At 36.6% G+C, this 23,126-nt stretch overlaps 1 protein-coding gene across 2 annotated transcripts in view; it reads right to left on the bottom strand.

Moving 5' to 3' along the window:
* Positions 1–1,432: 1,432 nt before the first annotated feature.
* Positions 1,433–23,126, bottom strand: part of LOC138710097 (LIRP-like) — a 46,674-nt gene continuing 24,980 nt past the window's right edge. For both annotated transcript variants that reach the window (XM_069840719.1, XM_069840720.1), the window contains exons 2-3: positions 10,366–10,558; positions 1,433–5,436 (exon numbers count right to left, since the gene is read on the bottom strand). In XM_069840719.1, coding sequence (XP_069696820.1) covers positions 5,234–5,436; positions 10,366–10,558 — 396 coding nt within the window. In that variant the 3' untranslated portion in view covers positions 1,433–5,233. The remainder of the gene's footprint in view (positions 5,437–10,365; positions 10,559–23,126) is intronic.

Below are 23,126 nucleotides of genomic sequence, written 5' to 3'. Positions count from 1 at the left end.
TTTCTGTGCAAAGTGTTGGTTTTGGCTAATGTTTTATGAACAATTACAGAATTTTTACTGCATTTATTTTAGAACAGAGCTTTTTATTACTAAAATAAAACGTGTATTATTCATTCATTCATTTAATGTTCTGCCCAAGGGCAGGTCTTTCACTGCAAACCCAGCTTTCTTCACTCTTTCCTATTTTCTGCCTTCCTCTTTGATTCCTCATATGATCCATACATTATATCTTAATGTCTTCTATCATCTGATATATTCTTCTACCTTGAACTCTTTTCCCATTCACCATTCCTTCCAGTGCATCCTTCAGTAGACAGTTTCTTCTCAACCAGTGACCCAAACAATTCCTTTTTCTCTTCCTGATCACTTTCAGCATCGTTTTTTCTTCACCCACTCTTTCCAATACAGCTTCATTTCTTATTCTGTCTGTTCATTTCACATGTTCCAGTCTTCTCCATATCCAGATTTCAAATGCTTCTATTCGCTTCTCTTCACCTCGTTGTAATGTCCATGTTTCTGCCCCATACAATGCTACACTCCACACAAAGCACTAGTCTCTTCCTTAGTTCTTTAGGTCCGCAGAAAATGCTCCTTCTTCTATTAAAAGCTTACTTTGCTATTGCTATTCTCCTTTTGACTTCCTGGCAGCAGCTCATGTCACTGGTTACAGTACACCTCAAGTATTTGAAGCTGTCCACTTGCTCTACTGCCTCATTTAGAATTCGCAAGTTTATCTTCTGTATTCTTCTTCCACTGACTATGCTCTTCATCTTATGTGTATTACGCAGTTTGGTGTATTAACGAGTCAAGTTAATAAAGTAACTTGCTATAGTCACATTGTGCAGTATTGTTTGTCATTAAAAAGTTGAGTAATATGCAAGTAAGATCATTATTATTTAAAAAATTAAAAATGAAGAAGCAGGGCTCTCCAGGTTGCAGAAAAATATACCAGGGCGGCATCCTGACATGACTACATCCCTGAACGCAGGACCGACTTATCTACATTGAATCTACTTATCTTTCTCATTCTAGATCGACCGTAGAAGATTTGAAAGATAGGCATAGTGAGATGTTTTACAGACTTGGTGATGTTGAGTCAGAAGCTGAATGTGTGAGCTGAGAAAAACCTTAAGAGACTTAGAAATAGTGGAAATGTTACAGAGACCATTAAACCTACATTTTTTCCTGCCACAAGAATGCTTTAATAATCTCAATAGAGCAGTTTTGTTGTACGAGTACTTTACAAAGGTCATTTAGTACTTACGATGATGAATGGTGACTGGAAACCTCTTGGTCTTGGAAAATAAGGAAGAGTTGGATGGATGTTGCAGAGAGATTTTCTGAGAACCCAAGACTTCTTGTGTTACAATGTTTTGTAATATATGCGATTTTTTTACTGAACACCTAAGCCTAAAATTGGAACTTAGCCAAGTTGGGTTTCATTTTATTGAGTAACTAAATAGATCAGTTTAATGTCGAAATAACATTTCTTTGTTTTAGGACAAAACACTCAATAAATACAAAAAACAAACTGAAAACATGGTATTTTCTAGAACCTGCCAGTGATATTAAAATAATGCTGTGTAACACAGTTCATACTATTCAGATCCCACCGGCCGTCACCAACAGTAATGCACTTGCATCTAACTTACAGGTACTCCACAAACTGTTTTATCTTACTTTCCATTTTCTGGGATGTGGCCTTAGACCGAGAATATTTTCACTCACTGTTTCACTTATACGCTATTAATTGGATACAGACCGATCATATGCAGCAACGAATCATGACCCTCGTACTACATTATTGCTCAGCAACTATTATTTGATGTTCCCTATCAATCATGTCTGCAGTGAAAACAAGCATTAGATTAAAAAAACAAACAAAATGGTGTCTGAAAGATTTTGGCAGGCAACAAAGGAGGAAATTAATGCGAGAAGCTAAACCTTAGAATACCGAAATGAATAGAAAGTATGTACAGTGTTATATGTAGTATTTGGTTCTTTATTACCATCTCCAATGCCACTTTTAATTTATATTTGGTAATCATTTATTGTAAATATTTCAAATATCTTATTTTATGGGTTTTATTAGTTCCATTACAGTAGAACCCCGATTTTCCGTCACTCTATTAACCGATTGGTGGATTATCCGATTGTATTTCTCTCTCGCTTTTTCTTTTTCTGCAGAAGAAATACGAAGTACTGTGCATTATATTAGTACAAGTTTTTTCTACAGAGTGTTTTTTTTTTTAAGTGTTTTTTTTTTTTACAAACAATATGATTTACTCTTCGAGTGGCCGTACTGTCTAACTTCTATGCAAAATGTCTTCCACAGATATCAAAAGAAAACGTGTTGTGCTACGAAAAAAAAAGTACAAGTAGGCCTAATTGAATGGTTTGGAAAAAGAGAAACTGTGGTTCATCTCGCATCAGAATATGACATAGAATTATAACTGGCGGGATTTAATGAAAAACAAATATAAATTGTATACAGTACTGGTATATAAATCTACAACATGAGACCTGTACTATTCCTATCTTTCCAGGCATCATAAGGAGTTTCCTTGGCCATTAAAAACCTGTTGTTGAAAACCAGACTTCTGATTCACTATCTAGCATATTAAAAAAAGATCACGGAGCAAATTACGAAACTGTATTATGCACTCATTTTATGAAAACCTTTTATGAAACGGATTATCCGATTTTTTCGATTAACCGTTCACTCTACCCCTTTCATTAGCATAGATAATAGAGGTTCTACTGTATTTCGTTTTATTCGTGAAATAGTCCAACAGATACAACTCCTAATTTTGAACTTGTGGCATTACATTTGAAGATCAAGCGGGAGAAACTCTTCATGTTCACTTTCGGTGCAAATTGAGATGATGGTGCTATCTGGTGGCATAGCATGAACACTCACGTGCCTAAAGCATTCTGAGTCATTTGAAAGTTGGTTCGGGATTATCTCAAACCACAGACTTGGGACACGAAGTGTTCTTACCGCTTATCAATGCCAAGAGAAAACTTAAGTAGAAAAGGAGGTTCAAAAGATGAAGGTGAAGGAAATCCAGCTCAACTGAAAACAAAGTGAGATAGAGTCACTGGAATCTGATTTGTGTGTTTTCCAATTTTATGTCAGAGAGCAGCAAAAAGATATCTATCCATGCGAAGTATAAACTTCGAGTGAGAAAATGGCCACTGATAGTTTTGCTTGGAGACTTGTTTATTCAGAGCTGCTATTCATGTAGTTAGTTTGAAGGAAGCTGTGCTAGGATTTCTGTCTGTTTCAACCACTGAGGGCTGTCACGTAGGATTCTGAAGTATCTGGAATAGTCTTCTGTCTCATGTCATTCTGTTTAAGATATTAGCTTGTTAGGTTTCATCATTCAGTGGAAGCACTGTCATCATCAAGCATGTTCTACACACTACAGAGGAGATTCAGATTATGAAATTGCTTCCAGAGAATGACCGGTTGTTATATAATTCCTCTACACAGAAAGTAGCACATTTAAATTTAGGCCTATGAACAGGGCTGGGCAGTATTTGAAATACATGTATTTCAAATACGTATTTGAAATGCATTTGTATTTTGTAATTTGTAAGGATTTTCGAAAGTATTTTGTATTTAAATACATAAAATTGATGTATTTTGTATTTCAAATACTCAAAATACTTCTTTCTTCTTCTTGTTCATCAAGTTTTGGATTTGGATTTGAAGAATAAATTTTTGTCTTATTTGCCTACCCATTTCAGATGTGCTAGCCATACAGTTAGTTTTCTTGTCACAACTGATATCCTTAATGCCATAGAGAAATCTCCAACAGCATCAAGGATCCATCACCCAACACTTGCTAAATGTTCAGCATTATGGAATGCGTCTAGGAGACCCAAATCCTCAGAAATTATATCAGATGTCTTGAAATATTCATTAAAGTTTCCTTGCCCAACTCGATGGAATTCTCTTTATGACTCTATCTCTCAAATATTGCAATTCAAACATGATATAAACAGTGTATGTGAAAAACTGGGATTGCCAACCTTCAAAGATGTTGAGTTTCAGTACCTTGAAGAATAATGTGCAGTTCTGGAACCCATTGCTGTAATCCTTGATTTAATGCAAATGAGAAGATGTGCTATTACGGCCAACTTTTGTCCGCATTAATTTCCCTTAAAAACGGATTACATATTCTGTTACCTAGTAATCTACGCCATCTATTCCAAGTGATGTTTGATCTGAGCCCAGAAGAAAATTGAGCTATTTTGACAGCTTGCTCCACCCATCATTGAAGATGAGATGGCTACCTGACATTTCCTCACTAAGTGATAAGAAGAGGACACAGAATATGTGTGTGAAATCATCTGAGCAGTTCTCTGCTACACTTTTGGTCAGTTCAGATGATGAAGACGAAAACAATTTTTATGTTTTCAACTCAAGTACAACAGACTTTGAAAAGCAAAAAAGAAAAGAACTTGTCTACTGCGGAGTATGAGCTCATACAATTCTTCAATGACAAAGGGACAACCCTGTGCACTCTAGAGAATTACCCAACAGTGAAACAAGCTTTTATAAATATAATACAAGTTTGTGTTCCTCTGCGCCTGTAGAAAGACTGTTCTGTTTTGCAGGATTTCTTCATTCACAAGCAAAGGGATCCTTATCTTATGAACATTTGAGGAACTGGTTGTTTTCAAAGGGAGCAGTAATTATTCATATGTAGCATAATTTCATTGCTGACTGGGAAAAGGAAGAAGTTCAGTTACAGTGTTTTGTATAAAACTTCGAGGTAAAAATACTTTGAATGTTAATATAATATTTTAGATTTTCAGTAATATTCTTTTTTCTTTAGACCTATATATTTTATCGAGTATTTGAAATACAAATGTATTTTGGTTAATTTTTTAAAAGTACTTTGTATTTGTATTTCAAATACAATTATTTGAAGTATTTTGTATTTGTATTTGAAATACTTGGATGTCAGTATTTTGCCCAGCCCTGCCTTTGAACATGATAAGGAAATATTCTAAAGTGAAAATATTTGTTACAGTTGTGGTACGGGTAATAACGTGTAATATGACTTGTTAACAAATATCAACATTTCTCATTTTAGCTATGAGTTATGCCACTCTCTTAACTGAACCACATAGTTTAATTAAAATAGTGACAGTTGAAGATGCTGAACAGTTTGTTGAGTGATTAGCTGTCCTGGTTGTGAACCGATACTTTCTTGTAATACTATCGTCTTCCACAGTAGCTCGCCATTTCTTGGACTGTGCAGCTCTTGCGGCAGCATTCATCGTAAACTCCACGCGTGCGTCTCCTGAAGGAGTCAGGAATAAGTGATGCGCTTGTTCTTGAGCGGAATGGAAACTGTAGTTGCGGTTCTTGAACTGGTTGTGATTGAATCCAGAAGCCAGAGTCATTCATATCATCCACATCTGTAAAAGACGAGTGCGATAACAAAAAATTGACACTGCTACATACAATCTAGCGAAGTAAATGCTGCAAGTATTACATCATTGTTAATGAGTAGCATAGAAAGTAAAGCTCTGCATCTGTACTAATATATGGCATTGTGTTATATACAGTAGAGGCTCATGAACATTCTTATTGGGGGGAGAGGGGAGGGATGACACTTTTATGACCAGCAGCATGTGTTTTAATTTATTTTATGCTCGACCATGCCGAAATGTAGTAAATTATACACCTGGTAGCAATCCTTTAATGCATGTCATTAAAGTACACCTATTCATTAAAGTTCAGGTTTTCGATTATTCTCGGATATGCAATCGAAAGACAATGAGGGAAATGTCACGGAGGTTGGAAATCCAATACTGTCGAAGGAGGCTGGAAATCCAATACTGTCGCAGAAGGGTATGTTCTGTTACTATAATAATTAGCGTTAATTGTAAATAATATTCAAATAAATTCAATTTGTCATCTCGTTTTTCAATTCTAAATCAATTTCCAGGTTATATCAAAATTAGTTCATATTATTCTTTACATTACATCAAGGTCAGTGACATTATTGTTCCTCGGAAAAAATCAATAACGCATCTGCGCACATCTCACAATATACGAGCTATGCACAAGGTCACTTCCGATCTTCAGTCAGATACAAATAAAATGAATACTTTTGAATAATTTCAAGTTAGAAATATGGTCGAGCATAAAAAGTCGTATGAAACTTGCCTATAATGATAATTAAGACGTTCGTATGAAAATTATGAAACTCACTTGCGCTCGTTTCATAAACAAACATACTCGCGTCTTAATTACTATCATTGTAGGCTCGTTGCATAATGTACTATTTCATGTTGTGTATCTCTAACTACTCTATATTTTTAATTCTGTTATTTAGCGATGCTGTGTCAACTGTATGGATAGATTGGCGATAGCAAGATGGCATTTATCGAGATGAGTCTGAGAATTCGTTATAAGATTACTTGACATTTGTCTTACAGTTGGAAAACCTTGAAAAAATTTCAGCTCAAGCAGTCTGCTGCTGCCTGAACTGTGACTAGTAGTACAAGTCTAGCTTCATCCTGCTTCCTTCTTTTATAGAATAGGTCAGTGGTGTGCAGTCAACCGTTTCTATACACCGTTATTTTACTATACCTACTATATTCATTGTTACGTAAATCTAGTTTGAATTTCCCACATGCGAATCCACATGTGCTGTCAGATGAGGGCTCGCCGGACCCAGCAATACTGAATTTGCTGAGTCACGCATGCGCTCTCTTTATTTCGGCTGTGCTTTATGGTCGTATTTAATGTAAGAATCCCTGCAAGTTGGCGTCAGTGTTTGGAGCCATAGAGGTACAAAAAATGTACGTGTAAATAAAAATGTGGATTCAGGTCAGGATAGCCAATAGTACCTATAGTGTAGCAGCAAAGTTTTAAAAATATGGTACTATACTATTATTGAACATATTTTACTCGTGTCAAATTGAAAGTTTCCCGTTAGCTGGAATGTAATTTGTTAAAAAATAGTAGGCCGACAAAATTGTATATTTAATATGTTTTATAATGCTGTAATTATTTCTGGACTGACTTTTATTGCATTCAGTTTGTTAACCTGGTAAGCGTGGCCAACTACAATGTGAATTTGTAGAATTTACACGCGTCGCGAATTAGTTAATGCAGATCGCATTGTGATTTAAGTATTCATCTATTTGTTATATTAATTTTATTAAGATCATTTGTAAATTAACTTATTACTTATTGTTGTAATAACATTTATTATCGCGGGCAGTTAGCCCATAATGTGTGTTCATGAAAAAAGAGTGTCGGAGTGCATGAGACGCTACATGGGGAACCATTTTCAACTAGGGGTTTTCAAGAAAAGAAGAGCATTATACAGGAAGGTAGGCCAACCCCTGAGTTGTCAGATTTGGTATATAAATTTAAAAATTGGGTGAAACGAGCGTTGAGGGACTTCCGCCGATTTTAGCAAGACTTCTGACTTCTGTTGCATTCAAATAATTATAAAATACGATAATTTGGTCCAGGGAGCATCCATATTTGGTGCAAAGATAATTCGTTTGGCGTGTTTCTTAATTGAAATTAACCTAAATGGGTCGGTGTCCATTCCAATGTCCAGACATTTTACTCTATTTTGTTGAAATTGTTATTTGGCCGAGATAGAAACATCAGCTGGACAAAATCAGGTTATGTTAACCTAGGGAGCTTCCAGTGGCGGTTCGTGATCATTTTTGTTGATGAGGCCAGATATTTCACAAATTTTGCGATATGCGTTAAATAATGCACTAAGATTTTTTATTCCATTTTAGTTAATTGTTTCTACTTAAAATAATACAACTGAAACTACCACCTACATAATAACGCAAATTCAACATTAAAATCACCAATTTGCAGAATTATTTATAAAGAAGATGTGCTCGTCTGTCCTTTCTGGCAAACTTTTCTCATGACCCTGTTCTGAAGTTCGGGATTTGATGGAGATGCTCCTTAAGAATAGAACAGAAAGCCAGCGAATTCAGCCTATCTTGACCGAAGGTGTTTCTGAGAAATGATTTTATCCTGTTTAATGTGCTAAAACTCCGTTCTGACTCAACTGTTGAAACAGGTGTTGTTAATGCGACTCGAAGGGCTTTTCCCACTTCAGAGAATGAATCTTCAAAGGAGTAATCCATTAAAAAATCAGAACAAATCATACACAGAGGAAATATCTTTAAATGTATCATTTCGATAGATCACTGATAGTTCTTTAATATATTTTTCTTTCGAAATTAAAGGACTATAATTTTTTACGAAAATATTGGCCCGGTCAGTGGGGAACTTATCTCTGTATGAAGCAAATTTCTTTGGATCAAGTATATTAAAGCTGCCACATATATGTGACTGCAGGAAAACGTCAATTGAATTGGTTGATAATGATATTGCATATTTCTTTGGCATCTGCCGACAGGTTTACTTGCCTACTGAGTTTCAGCCTTTTTCTTGGAGGAAACGAACGTTCTTCATCATCGACATTTATTTCATATGTTAGTGTTCTCTCTTATTTCCAATACAGCTGACTCAAAATGTTGTAATGCGTCAGATATTCTCAATCTACTAGCAGTTTGCATCTATATTATATTGTATAATATATCAACATGTTTCATCAAGTCATAAAAGAAATTTAGAAAAACAAAAATTCATTATTTAATATTTTTTTAGGCCAAAAGCTTCTCTCACTGCTACATCATCCCATTCATTTGAGTCATCACCCTCTTCAATCCTTTCGAAGCATTTCAATAGCTCCGCTTTATTTCCCTTAACGGAGGATACAACTCGGGACTGAAAGTTCCACCGTATTGCTGAAATAGCTGGTATGCGCTTACAGCACACAGATCGCAGTAGGTCACTGCGTTAGGTGAAAGTGTCGTTCATATTCAGCGACGGCACGCAAGGTACTTCCATCGCACAAACCATAAACATACACAATATCGGCGTATTCTGCAGTCGAAAATTTATAAGGCATCTTGAAAAACACAACTTATCACTTCCGATAACTGTACCTGTATAACTACTGTACTGTAGGTAGCTGACTGAACTGCTGTGAACCGATAAGTGATAGCGTATTTGTTGTGACATTTGTAATGCCCCACCACCCGGTTTGTTTCTCTTCTCTTATCTACATCGCTCACAATGCAGATTCCAATGTTACGTCATTCATCGGTGATCTTGTCTCACGTCAGCAGCATATGGTAATGACTGATTCACATTGGGGCGAGACGTTTTACCAAAAAAATGCATCTAGCTCCGCCATCGTTCGAAAACGGACCTATGTTCATATGAACTTTTTCACTCAAAATGGCCTAAGATATCGTATCCTAAATTTTTTACCTTTCCTCGTGAATTACCATGTACAGGGTGTCCGGGAAAGACCTGACGAAAAATAAGTATATATCTGAAACTGTTACAGTTATTACCTCAACGTTTTCACAGTTAGAAAGAGAAACTCAATAAGTTTTGTTACCCGCAGCATGTTACACGCGTGCGCATACCATTTCGCTAGGAAAAACGAGAAAAAGTTTGTTCTGCGCAGCGTATATAGTCAGCCTTGCTCTCAGAGCTGGGAATGCAAGTTGTGCGTGTACCAAGTGAACAGCCGAACAATGTTTACCACAGTAGAGAAAGCAGAATACGTTTTATGGCTGGCTGAATTGAAGCCAGTCAAGCGTGTACAACGTCGTTTCCAAACGGATAAGAGCTCACAGTAACAGGTAACATATACCTGGATATGCTGCGAAATTACGCTGACCCACAACTACCACCAGAAACCGTGTTTCAACAGGACGGAGCCCCCCACACTATGCTAACCCTGTGCGCGCTTTCCTCGATGACACGTTTCCTGACCGTTGAATTGGAAGAGGCGGACCTACACCATGGCCATCATGGTCGCCGGACATAACCCCACTGGATTTCTTTCTGTGGGGTTTGTAAAGGACGTGAGTTACGTGGCCGAATCTACGAAGCAATAAGACTAGTCACACCGGAGATGCTTTCGTATGTGTGGCAGGAGATTGAGTATCGCCTGGACATAGCCCTGGTCAAAAATGGTGCTCATATAGAGGTACATTAAAACTTATTGTGTTTCTCTTTGTAAGTGTGAAAACTTCACGATGATAAATGAAATAGTTTCAGAGATATAGTTATTTATTTTTCGTCAGGTCTTTCCCGAACATCCTGTATAACACTTAAATGTTAATGATATAGCATGGTAATACTCGGCGTTATCTCATTGGTCATTAATTCCTTCGTTTTCGTCATCAACAGCGCCATGTCTACGAAAATAACAGAGCGTTCTGGTTCGTGAAAACTTAATTTCCAGCCCAGTTTGTGAAGTATGAATAATTTACCTTGTGAGGACTTTTTGAACATGGGGTAGTAGTTCCCATTGCAGACCAGCTGCAGCATGTTGGCTAAGTTCCTGCCGCAGTACTTGTTGGTGTTCCTCTTATCTGCGAACTGGAACAGATCTGACTGAGCTTGTGCGAGCGTGCAAAGACACAGCGCTGCCACGGCCACCAGTCGTAGACATAGTCTCCACATCTGCAACAGAACCTTCTGAATTGGCCAGGAGTCTGGGCTACAATTTGATATTTTATATAAAAAAAGTTGGAATACTTCAATACACAAACATCACAGTATTATATTATAAGCACTTACTTACTGGCTTTTAAGGAACCCGGAGGTTCATTGCCATCCTTACATAAGCCCGCCATTGGTCCCTATCCTGAGCAAGATTAATCCAGGCTCTACCATCACATCCCACCTCCCTCAAATCTATTTTAATATTATCTTCCCATCTACGTCTCGGCCTCCCCAAAGGTCTTTTCCCCTCCGGTCTCCCAACTAACACTCTATATGCATTTCTGGATTCGCCCATACGTGCTACATGCCCTGCCCATCTCAAACGTCTGGATTTAATGTTCCTAATTATGTCAGGCGAAGAATACAATGCGTGCTGCTCTGCGTTATGTAACTTTCTCCATTCTCCTGTAACTTCATCCCTCTTAGCCCCAAATATTTTCCTAAGAACCTTATTCTCATACACCCTTAATCTCTGTTCCTCTCTCAAAGTGAGAGTCCAAGTTTCACAGCCATACAGAACAACCGGTAATATAACTGTTTTACAAATTCTAACTTTCAGATTTTTTGACAGCAGACTAGATGACAAAAGCTTTTCAACCGAATAATAACAGGCATTTCCCATATTTATTCTGCTTATATTATAAGCACATGTAATATAATTAAGGGTCTTTACCCAAATGACGAAAAAAAAAAAAAAAAAAAAAAAAAAAAAAACATACCCATTATCTGTGTACACTGCCGTTCAAAGATATCTGACCTCTAATTTTCTAATCGTGCAAGCGAATTTTCTTTTGATGTCAGAATCAAATATAACAAATTGACACACTTTGAAATAGTTCCGCTAGTTCTCAGTATATAGTAGAGATGAGAACGGCTCGAGCTTTGCTTGGCCTTTCTCCACTTATATTAGGATTTTTTTCACATTCAGCAATTTATTGATAAAGTACCAAAACAAATATGTTTTCTGCCTTTTCATATTTAGTGTAAATTCAAATAATAATGCACAAGTATTGTTCATGTCCAGCTGTCAAAACAATTGGGCACGGAGACATTAATGTATATGTTAGGAAGTCAGAGGTTGTGGAAAAGTGCATGTTATTCACTTAAAAAAGATTTTGGTGTTATGTGTTTCTTGTAGAAATTTGCATTGTATTGGCCAAGACGCTTGATGAATGGATTTTCACTTGAATTTGCACTGTTATAAAACTTCTTAAAATATTAGGAAACCGGCAATACAGAATCAGTTCTTCATTTCCCCACCATGTGGAGCTTACAGGAGCCGAAGGACCGGGTTTGACTCGCAGGCTTGCAGTTCTGCCTGCATTGCATGGCTCTCAGTTGCTGTTCATGTAAACGTGTGTCGTGTGTATTGTAGTTTATATAACATGACATCGTTGTCTGTAAGGGATGTTATGCATAATCTACGAATAAACTAATTCAAAGTGGGAAAAAATTTGAAAGGGGTAATTAAGTAATGCTGTAGGCTATGGGACAATTTTTTAATTGTTGTAGATGAAGAAGCAAGCATTGTGGGATATGTTCAGTGTAAAACGGGGATTGCCTTCTCCAACCACTTCTCAAAAGACATAACTGTCAGGAAAGGGCGGGATTACAGGATGAAATGTCCGGCCGAGTATTGCCAAGGGAAGTAATGCTTCATCGGAGGTTACTAATGCTCTTTCTCAGATGTGTGCTTTGGGTCTTAGACCATTAGCATAGTTAGCGGGCATACTTTCCAACATGTGGCTGAAATTCTTATTGATATTGGAGCACAATATGAACGTATGGCTGCTGAGAAAAATCTTATCAAACAGAGCAAGTGTGTTGGCGTGCCGAAATTATACCCCAGTTTCAAGAAGGTTTGAAATTTCACTCAGCTGCTGCAACAACATATTTGGATAGATATCATGTTTACCGTTAGGTAGCCACAAATTTGGATGGATCGTTGCACAAAGATAATATCCTCGCCTGGTGGAAACGGCACTTCTAAACCTAGCACTTGTGGCTAAGAAAACTTTGTGCTTTCCAGCCACAAGTGCACCCAGCGAACGCATTTTCAGTATAGCAGGATTTGTACTCGGTGAGAGACATTGCAAATTGCGTCCTGATGATGTAAATGATTTGGTTTTCCTTCACAACCTTTCTATTTCTTAGGAATTGACCATGTGGCTCCTGTATTGCAGCCGTGGCGAGAACGTGACTCGCGAGACATTGTGGCTCGCAGTGATAGCTGTGCATTTCGCTTGCTTCTAACCTCCGCCAACCCTCACCCTCTCACTCACTGGAGTCAAACTCCGTTCCATTTGTATTTGTCTCTGACCTGCGAGTGGCATATGTCTCTCTCGAAACCATGTACGAAAGTTCCAAGTAGGATGGGAGGACGCATTTTTGTGCTGTCAATATGATGAGAATATTAAATGTATGATTTGTTCACAAGTATTACGAGGAAAACGGTTGTATAGCATAAAACGGCATTATACTACATGTTACTGATGAAACATGAAAAGGTTAAGTGTTACTGTTATCATCATCATCATCATCATCATCATCATCATCATCATCTCTGTACGTCGAACCTTTTTCAGCAGATGTACGAATAATGCGGTTAGCTCTTCAATTTGAACTCACTGATTTACTATGTGATGTCAAATGAAAGCTAGATGTAAGGACTTGACAAATGTTGAACTTTCAAATCTTTGCCAAAAAGTAAATACCCGAAGCTTCGTTCTTTCGCTTGCTCTGTTGAAGCCATGTTCGCTACAACTTACGTTTGTGAAAAATTATTTTCAACAATTAAAATAGCAAAAACCAAATTTAGATCACGACTGACAGACAAATACCTTCGTGATCAACTACGACTGGCAGTAAGTGACATAATTCCTGATTTTGAAACTTTGTCGCAGAGACATTCTGAAGACAGTTAATTTTAGGTTGTGATATTGTTCATTTCTTTCTTCGTTACACGTACTAAACATTAGTTTGTAGCCTTGTACTGTATAAAATTATATTTAAGTGCTTGACGTAAGGAAAATGAAAATCCGTTAATGAGTCAGACAGTTGCTTCACTTCCCCTTCGGGTGTCCGCGTCCCTCCATAGGTGCTATGCACGTTGCAGGTTACACAGTGGCTCGGCGCACGATTACATTTTCGCCACCGCTGCTGTATTGGCACGGTTATGTTATTCATTGTTACAGAAATGCAAATGAAATATTCTTTTGCAATAATTTGATTATAGTTCAGATTGTAGCAAGCTTTTATTTAGGTTTAGTAAGAGAGTGAAAATTTTGTTATATTAGTTAGGGTTTTCGTTGCGTTTGGGAACATGACAAATATTTATTGAACGATCATTTTTTGAGTTGAAAACTTTTCCACATATATGTTCAGTTAAGAGTTTCTTCCAGAACAATGGAACTTTCAATGCGTTATTTCTGTGAAAAGTAATTTATTTTCCTTCAGATGTTTGTCATACTAGAAGGATTTGACTACTGTACATAAGTTTTTATTTCGTGACTTTCGTTAAAAGCTTACCTCATGTGCTCGGAAGATGCCCACAGGGAGAGCTACTGCACATGGGACGTCACAGTATCGTTCGAGCAACTATAACCAAGGCCCTCAAATTACAAAATATTAAAGTTTATGAAGAGATCCATTGTGTAGCTGAAGGTGGAGCATTCGTCGAATAGACATGTTGCAATAAATCTGGAAAAATGAAGTCGGGATCATTGATCCTACGATAAGGTTTGAAGACTCCATCTCCCAGCGTTCTGATGTGGAGAGATATACAGTACACGCCAACAATTCCCTTCTTTAACACAGTTATAACATCAATAACATCTGTGTTACAGGATTATTGCTGGGCTTCAGGGGAACTGTGTCGAGGTTATTTGTTAAATGGCGTGAAAAATATAAAACTAGTTCAGGAAGAAATTGTAATAACAATAATAACATTCTCTGTTGCAATTGTTAGAAACCATTTAAATGGCACACACAGCATATAAGACATTGTTGATTTACATTATCGATTTGCATTGTTGATTTACACGACCGATTTACATTGTTGATTTACAGAACATACCTAATTATTTAGAAACTATATTTTATGGAGAATACTGTTTCATTCCTAAAACAAATATTCTGTGTTGGCAAACACATGTACAGGGACATTATTTTATTTTTACTTCAATTTTATTGTACCTGAGTTTTTGAATGTACTTCACTCCCACCCCCTCTACTACTAAATTTCCAACCGTTCTCCACACAGAATCGAGGCTGCGTATGCAGTACTGAGTTAGTGAGTATAGTACTTTCCAGAAATATGTTCGCGTTTTCCAGTGACGAAAGAGCTTTCAATATTGAATCATATTTTCGCGCAGGTACTGTCGTCCGTTTTTCCTACGTCGCATCCCGGTTTCCCCCACCCGCTTCTGTTCGCCCCTCTGTAAAGTCTAGTAGCTGGACTGTCTTAGCTCTTTTCTGAGAACATTAATTTCTGTTAGGAATTGGACGTCTACGTAATATTATACAACTGTTTAAAATAACTTAAATAAAAGGGTCTCGTTAAGTAATTAACTGTCACGTGATTCCCCCCCCCCTTTCTACGACCCTGCGACAAAACCACTTGAACGGACAGTAGATAGCATTTCTGAGTAATTTGATCTTTTCGGATCGAGCAGAAGTGAAGATTAAATTTACAATACGTAAGGTACTCTTTTATAGAGTAGGTATAGAATTATTTCAACATGAGTTAATCGTACGAAGGACGAAACTGGTAATTGGAATTAGATACAATAGTCTATAGTGCGATAATATGCATAAAAGAACTGAAGCCTGTATCGAAATGAACGGCCACCATTTTCAAAAATGTGTTTAAATATCCATATTATGATTATTTTTCAATTTAACTTCATTCTCTATATTGTACGCTAATGTGCTGTAGACAGTATAATATACACTGCATAATTAATAAGTCCGAATGGATAGCTCAATTCGTGAGTTAAAACACTAAGTGTTAATACAGTACTGTATTTTGATTAAACAAAAACCTAATGAAAATTATCAAACACAAAATTGCGATATTTCCTAGTTTACATAAATGAACTACTTTTCTTCCCTCCTATACCTAGTAAAGTGATTTGTATTTCACTCCAGTATCATCGAACTCCAGTCTTGGAATGGGGAGCAAGCGGTGTTTCCGGTTCTAGACCTTTAATCCAAAGATATAGCCTAGACAGGTTAATATTAGAAATGTTAGTAAAAATAAAATGATGTCCCTGTATTTGTGTCAGACTTATATAGATTTAAAAAAGGAAATAAATGTGCCAAGTACGAGATAAGCGTACATGAAGTAGGCTACATATTATTTTGATTTTGAAAGTAATTTTTTTTTATATATGCGTAAATAAAAGTAAATATTCTCCGTACAATTTAAGGTTGTCATTTCTGTTGCTTTGTTTCACTCCCAGGCTAGGTTAGTCACTCTCGAGGATAACGCCTGTCGCAAAGCAATCTGCTAAACATGACGCCGGAGAGAGGTAGGAGCCTTGTTTGCTCATGTCTGCCTACTCAGTGGGCGGCTGTTTTATTGCGACGGGTGTAAAAGTACTTGGGAACATTTTTATGTAGATTAAAATATAAATGATTATCATAATTGACAATATCAGCGATTTCCCGCTAAATCTAGTGTTTTTTACAATCAATAGAGGGGGTAAAATTTTGAATTTTATAATGTACTGTTGGTGACTGACTTATTTTCGCCATCTGTTCATAGAAGTGATAACTAAAGAAACCACACTTACACGAAGAAATTATTGATTAGTACGAATCAGATATCTTTGAACTGAACGCCAGTGTACAGTGCCGGAAAGAAATAATGGGCTGTCTTTTGAAGACAGTCCTCCTGTATGTACGGGCTATTCCATATGAAATCGATCAGTAAAAAACCTCGCATTTTTTTATACTCTAATTTTTTCCCTATTTATACAAAGTGCTGAGGAGCGTGCATTTTAAAAAATATACTATCGAAAGTCAAACGGTTTTCGTATTATTGAGCGACAAATTTAGCGTATTTTATAAAAACAAGCCTCTTTCAGCGCTCAGAACTCTGGAACCATTTACTGCAGAACATTGAACGAGAGCTCATTTTGAAGCTGACATTTGGTAGATTATGTTAAGACGTAATCCTTATTTTTATTGCATACAGAGAGACAGATAATCTGATTTTACTTGCTTTTAGGCTTTTTGCTAATTTGTAAAAATGTAAAAAAATATTGAGAAAAAACCTTGCATTATTAAGAGGGATTCGGCATTGTTTGCTTAGTGGTACGGCAATAAGTTTCGAGGGTATTAAATAAATTATTTTCACACGCCTAGACTTGAACGGCGCAGTACCGCATGCACTGGCCGAGAGCTGAAGATAAGCGATCGTTGGGCGTCATTTTACTCCTGTGTTTATGAAAACCCGTGATAAAGCTAGCCCAGCCATGACTGCTAGACGACACATCACGTGTTTATGTCTCCTGGCCTTGCTTGCCTCGGCTAGCTCCCGCCTCACAGTCAGCTGGTTAGTTCACGCGCGGTACTATTTATTTTCTTTATTTGATATTTTCAATACTTTCTTATCAACGTGCCATCAGTAAAAAATATGTGTTTATTTGTACTTTCAATGCGGAATCTAATTATTTTTAAAATATTATTTTTTTCCTCGGCAAAGGCGTCTTAATGAGGAAAAATCTAAATTTCTCCATTTCCATAAAAAGTAAGAAAATCTGTTTACATGTCAATATAAACTTTAATTTCCCAGCATCAAAATAAGCCATTATTTTGATCATTGGGTGAAATGGTTTCGGAGCTACAACAGTTTAAAGATGCTAATTTTGTGAAAATACGATAAATTTAAATATTATTAATTTAAACACTATGAAGTTCTGATGCCTCAAACTTTGCACAAAGCATTGTATCACAGTTCTCTACGTACAAGAAAAGTTTCATTGTATTTAGAAATTTTAAGGTCAATTTTTTCTATATTTCGGTCGATTTGAGATGGAATAGCTCGTATGCAACAAGTTTCGCAGAACTGTCCACAAGTAGCATGTATATACAGGCGCTCTTGTTTACTGTACATGCGCAATGCGTTATATCTGGAACTTCATAAAATCAGGCGGCCCATTTTTTTCTGGAGCTGCACGAATTTTCAACGGGAGCAATTGGACTGATTTTATCCACACTCAAATCTACAAGTCACTCCATTCAGGAATACCGATAGGCACATGAAATATATATATATATATATATATATACAGGGACATCATTTTATTTTTACTAACATTTCTGATATTAACCTGGCTATACCTTTGAATCAACGGTTGCTATCCCCTTCCACGACTGGAGTTCGATGGCGTAATATACAAACAAATCACTTTACTAGGAGGAGGGAAGAAAAGTAGTTCATCCATTTACGTAAACTATGAAATATCACGCTTTTGAGTTTGATAATTTTCATTAGGTTTTTGTTTAATCAGAATACAGTACAATATTAACAATGAGTGTTTTTACTCACGAAGTGAGCTGTCCATACGGACGTATTCATTATGCAGTGTATATTATACTGTCTATAGCACATTAGCGTACACTATAGAGAATGAAGTTAAATTGAAAAATAATCATAATATGGATATTTAAACACATTTTTCAAAATGGTGGCCGTTCATTTCGATACAGGCTTCAGTTCCAATGTATGTAATTCCAATTACCAGTTTCGTCCTTCGTACTAGTAACTCATGTTGAAATAATTCTGTACCTACTCTGTAAAAGAGTACCTTACGTACTGTAAATTCAATCTTCTCTTCTGCTCGATCCAAAAAGATAAAATTACTCAGACATGCTATCTACTGTCCGTCCAAGTGGTTATGTCGCAGGATCGTAGAAAGGAGGGAAATCACGTGACGGTTAATTACTTAACGAGGCCCTTTTATTTAAGTTATTTTAAACAGTTGTATGGGTATAATATTACGTAGATGTCCAATTCCTAACAGAAATTAATGTTCTCAGAAAAGAGCTAAGACAGCCCAGCCACTAGCCTTTACAGAGAGGCGAATAGAAGCTGGTGGGGAAAACCGGAATGCGACGTAGGCAAATGGACGAAAATGATGCAATATTGAAAGCTCTTTCGTCATTGGAAAACGCGAACATATTTTTGGAACGTACTGTGACGGTAAGGCTACTATGACTGTATATGCGGTCTTGGATCTGTGTGGAGGACGGTTGAACTTCATTAGTAGAAGAGGTGGAACTGTAGTACATTCAAAAACTCAGGTACAATAAAAATTGAAGTAAAAATAAAATGATGTCCCTGTATATATATTCTGAAATAAAAACATGAAATTATTTGAAGGTCTTACAATTAAAATAAACTACACAAAACGGTGACTTATTTTTGTGTAGTGATGAAAATTTTCCGAAAATTTCCCCCTTATTAAACAATTTTTAGCGCCATAGTTTGAAATTGAAGCATGCTTAAAATCTCGATCTCTAACCAAGCTCAATAATTCCTGCCCTGCGCCCTCGCTGCTCTTCTATCAAGATTACAAAATATTCATTTTTGGAAGAGATGCTCAAGGGACTTCTTAATCAGCCTACAACCTCGAAGAGTCAAAGGATTTTTTTAATTCTTGGGTAGTCAGTTGACTGTAATTCTTTCATTAATTGAAGTACGGCAGTTTGTAAGCAATCAGCAACCACTGTTTGCAATTTGTGCAGCTTTGAGAATTTGATGATGAAATTATCATCCTATTGTGTCCTTAAGAATGTTCATACAGCTCTTTGTTCTGAGAAGTCGCTTGTGTGCTCTTGAGGAATGAATTGTTGCCAACTTGAAGATTCTTGACTTAGCCGTGAGAGACCATGCCACGAAAGTGAATTGAACGGTTCAGAGCTATAGTGGGCCAAGCGCCATTGACTAAAACCGTAGAAAACAGTGGTTAAAATGAAGTTGTTACCATAATTCAATCGAAACATATAGGCCTAGCAAGTAATATAAAGTATAGGCTACACATTCTAACTAAATGATATGTCAATCTTCATTAAGCTGTGGTATTCACTTAACTTTAACCCTTGCTTTCTCCGTATGTAATAAATGGCCCTCGGCCCACTATGCCTCTGAACCCTTCAATTATCAATATCTTCTTAGGTCGAAGTCCTTGTGGTACTAAATCCGCGGGATTACCATTAGTAGGTACATGTTGCCATTTGCTAACGGGTGCATTTTCCTGAATTTCTGCAATCCGATTAGCAACGAATGTCTTCCATCTATGCCAGTACTACAGTGGAGTCTGCCCAGACAGTGGCGTACGCACAATTTTGTCAAAGGAGCGGTTATTATTAAAACTGTTTACAATTTACATTATCGGTATTTTAAATTTTGTGTATTATTATTATTATTATACTGCGGTATATTTATTAAGATTATACTATGTTCTAATAGAACACATTCATGAATATCCTTATAAAATCTTTGAAACATTTGTTTCACAGCCATCCAATTTTTAACAAATTTTAACTTCTGTAAATGCTTGTGTCATTTATATGTACATCTTAGTCAACGTTATTTGTATTTGATAGGTAAGACACTTTACTTTATATAACAGGAAAATTCATGGAAACAATTAAGTATATTGAAATAAATTTAATTAAAAACAATAATTCAATATGGAACTAACCAAGGATGAAGAATGAAACTGGCATGATGAATATATTGAGGACTATGCCTTAGGGTGTGTCGATGTAGAGTTTGTTACTCTGACAGTGAAAAATTAGATAAGGGAAAACGATTATGTATAAAAAAAAATACTCAAATCTAAATGTAATTTTCTTTAAGTTCGAGGGAGGGGGGTTTCAAACCCGGTAACCTCCCTCTTGCGTACGCTTCTGGGTCCAGAGTCGTATTTTAATTGGATTCAAATGTCCCAGAGCCCTTAGGACTCTTCTTAGAATATCCCAATATAATGCTTTTTAATTTGTCATTATTTATCTGTACTAATAATAAATCTGTAGCCGAAAATTTTCTGGTAACTTTCGATTTTCCAAAAATAGTTGGTCCTAACATATATAATTAACCATCCTGTAACCGAAAATCGCTTTTTTTTTTAAATTTTTGTTTGTATGTCTGTCTTGATGTTTGTTACCTTTTCACGCGATAATAACTGAACGGATTTCGATGAAAATTGGAATATAAATTAAGTTCGTTGTAACTTAGATTTTAGGCTATATGGCATTTAAAATACATTACTTAAAAGAGGGGTTGTGAGGGGGCCTGAATTAAATAAATCGAAATATCTCGCTTATTATTGATTTTCATGAAGAATGTTACATAACAAAAGGTTCTTTAAAAATCATTTCCGATAAGTTTTATCCTTTGAAAAATTTTGATAGGACTAATATTTAATGAGATAAATGAGTTTTAAAATTAAAATAACGGCCATCTAAGGCCGTGTAATGAAATAAAAAACAAATGACTTCGTCTATAAGGGGCCTTGGACAACAACAATCGAAAGCTATGAAAGATAGCCTACAGAGAATGTTTCCGTGTTTGTATGAAGTAATATTGGAAGCTAAATTAACCGATTTGTATAATTAATTATTATTTCACCATTGGAAAGTGTAGTTTCTCTAGATGGACATAATGCTATAATGTTATTACAGTATCTTCTGAGTGAATTGAGGACAGGTAAGATTAAAATAGCTTCTTATGCACAGAAAACTTGATAGGCTATTCTGTACATTCGTTTCCTGTATTTCCTAAAATAATTTTTATGACCAAATGAGTGGTCTCTGGATAAAAATGATAGCATTTTAATTGTTTAAATACAATGTAAATTAAGTAACATAATAAACGATTTATCCTTCTATCAAACACGAATGTTCCCTGGATCAAATGTCCTATTTTAATTATGTAATTACTTTATATTTATTTCTAACGGGTGCAGCGGAGCGCACGGGTACGGCTAGTTGTGTAATAAAATTAAGAAGAAAATCTTTATAAACTATTTTCATCGAAGCTTTTTTTGGTACAATTGTTGTATAACAATGCAAATAGTTTCATATTTTATGATTAAAATACTCATATATTTAATGCGTTCAGGCCTATATTTCGGATGTCTTAGCAAGTATTACATATGAAGAAAATTCGTCCAGTAGTTCATGATACTGTAAACAGACAGACGGACGGATAGCTCACAAAACGCTATTTTTTCTGGTGTTGCATGTATAAATCTTTGTACAATCTTCGAATTCAATTTTTTAGCATCATAACTTGCGCCATACTTGGAATAATGGAGCGTGAATGCATATAATTAATGAACACAGGGCAAAGAATATGATTATGCCAAATATCATTCGCGTTGAGAAAGCCCTCCCTTGTCGGATTTGGTATGCGAGGTGTAGGTGAGCCCAGCAGACAGCGCGGCTGAATTGCCTCCCCAATTGATCGCAATTTACCAATCAGCAGCGCTAAGTATCTCGACCTTGAGCTGGCGAACTGTGTCCAAGCCCTGGTGAAGGCGTCCACAGTTCGCTTCCCGGGGCTGCTGGTGGAGATTTATTTATCCACCACGACATCAACAAGAAACGAAGCTGTGTTGGAAAGAAAGAATGATGCTGAAACTGTGTTTAGCAAAGTCCGCCATCAAAATACAATGCGTATCCCAGAAAACTGTCACAAGCACTTTCTTAGCAGATTGCGTCAATTTGAATTTTTTCTTTACTGGGGAAGCAGCATGTTTCCGGTCCATAGAGGCCTGCTTTGTTTAGTGGTACGCCAGGACTCATCACAGCGACAATTGCTTCCAGAAAGTTATGCCCTTCTGCAGCGTAACGCCTAAGTGGTCCAAGCATGTCATCATTCGCTGTCAGGTTCTTAGGCACCCAGCGGCACGCTTGCCTGGCGTTAAAAGATCTACTTTTACGAACTGCTGTCTGAAATAGTACATTCTTAAGATCGGGAGCTCCACCGCTGTAGAGAAACGGTTAGCATGCCTGACCCTGAAACGAGTGGGCCCGGGTTCAAATTCTGGTTGGGACAAGTTACCTGGTTGAGGTTTTTCCGGAGTTTTTCCTCAAGACATCTGCCTTAAAAATGTACAGTTGTTTTTCGGCAGCGTAGGAGAAGTTCTTTTTTTTTTTTTTTTTGCGTAAGTCTGGAAAGACAGCATTTCCGACAAGAAAACTGGCACTGGAAGTAAGTTTCCGCACGATTTCTAATAATAGGCTATACTTCTATAGAAGAATATAAAACTTTAATAATAATAATAATAATAATAATAATAATAATAATAATAATAATAATAATAATAATATACCAGGCTTTGAAACGGGGACATCTCGATCTTGTAGTCGAATTTTTTACCACTAACATATACCACCGCTTCCTTTTAATATGATGAAGTTTCACTATTACAGTGATGTAGTACGGTCAGCGCTTCTGGCCGCGAAACCAGGTGGCCCGGGTTCGAATCCCGGTCGGGGAAAGTTACCT

The sequence above is a fragment of the Periplaneta americana genome, chromosome 12 (assembly GCF_040183065.1).
Source record: "Periplaneta americana isolate PAMFEO1 chromosome 12, P.americana_PAMFEO1_priV1, whole genome shotgun sequence".
In the NCBI taxonomy this organism is placed as follows: Eukaryota; Metazoa; Arthropoda; class Insecta; order Blattodea; family Blattidae; genus Periplaneta; species Periplaneta americana.
The sequence above is the reverse complement of the archived record's forward strand: the minus strand, read 5'-3'. Positions and strand labels throughout refer to the sequence as shown.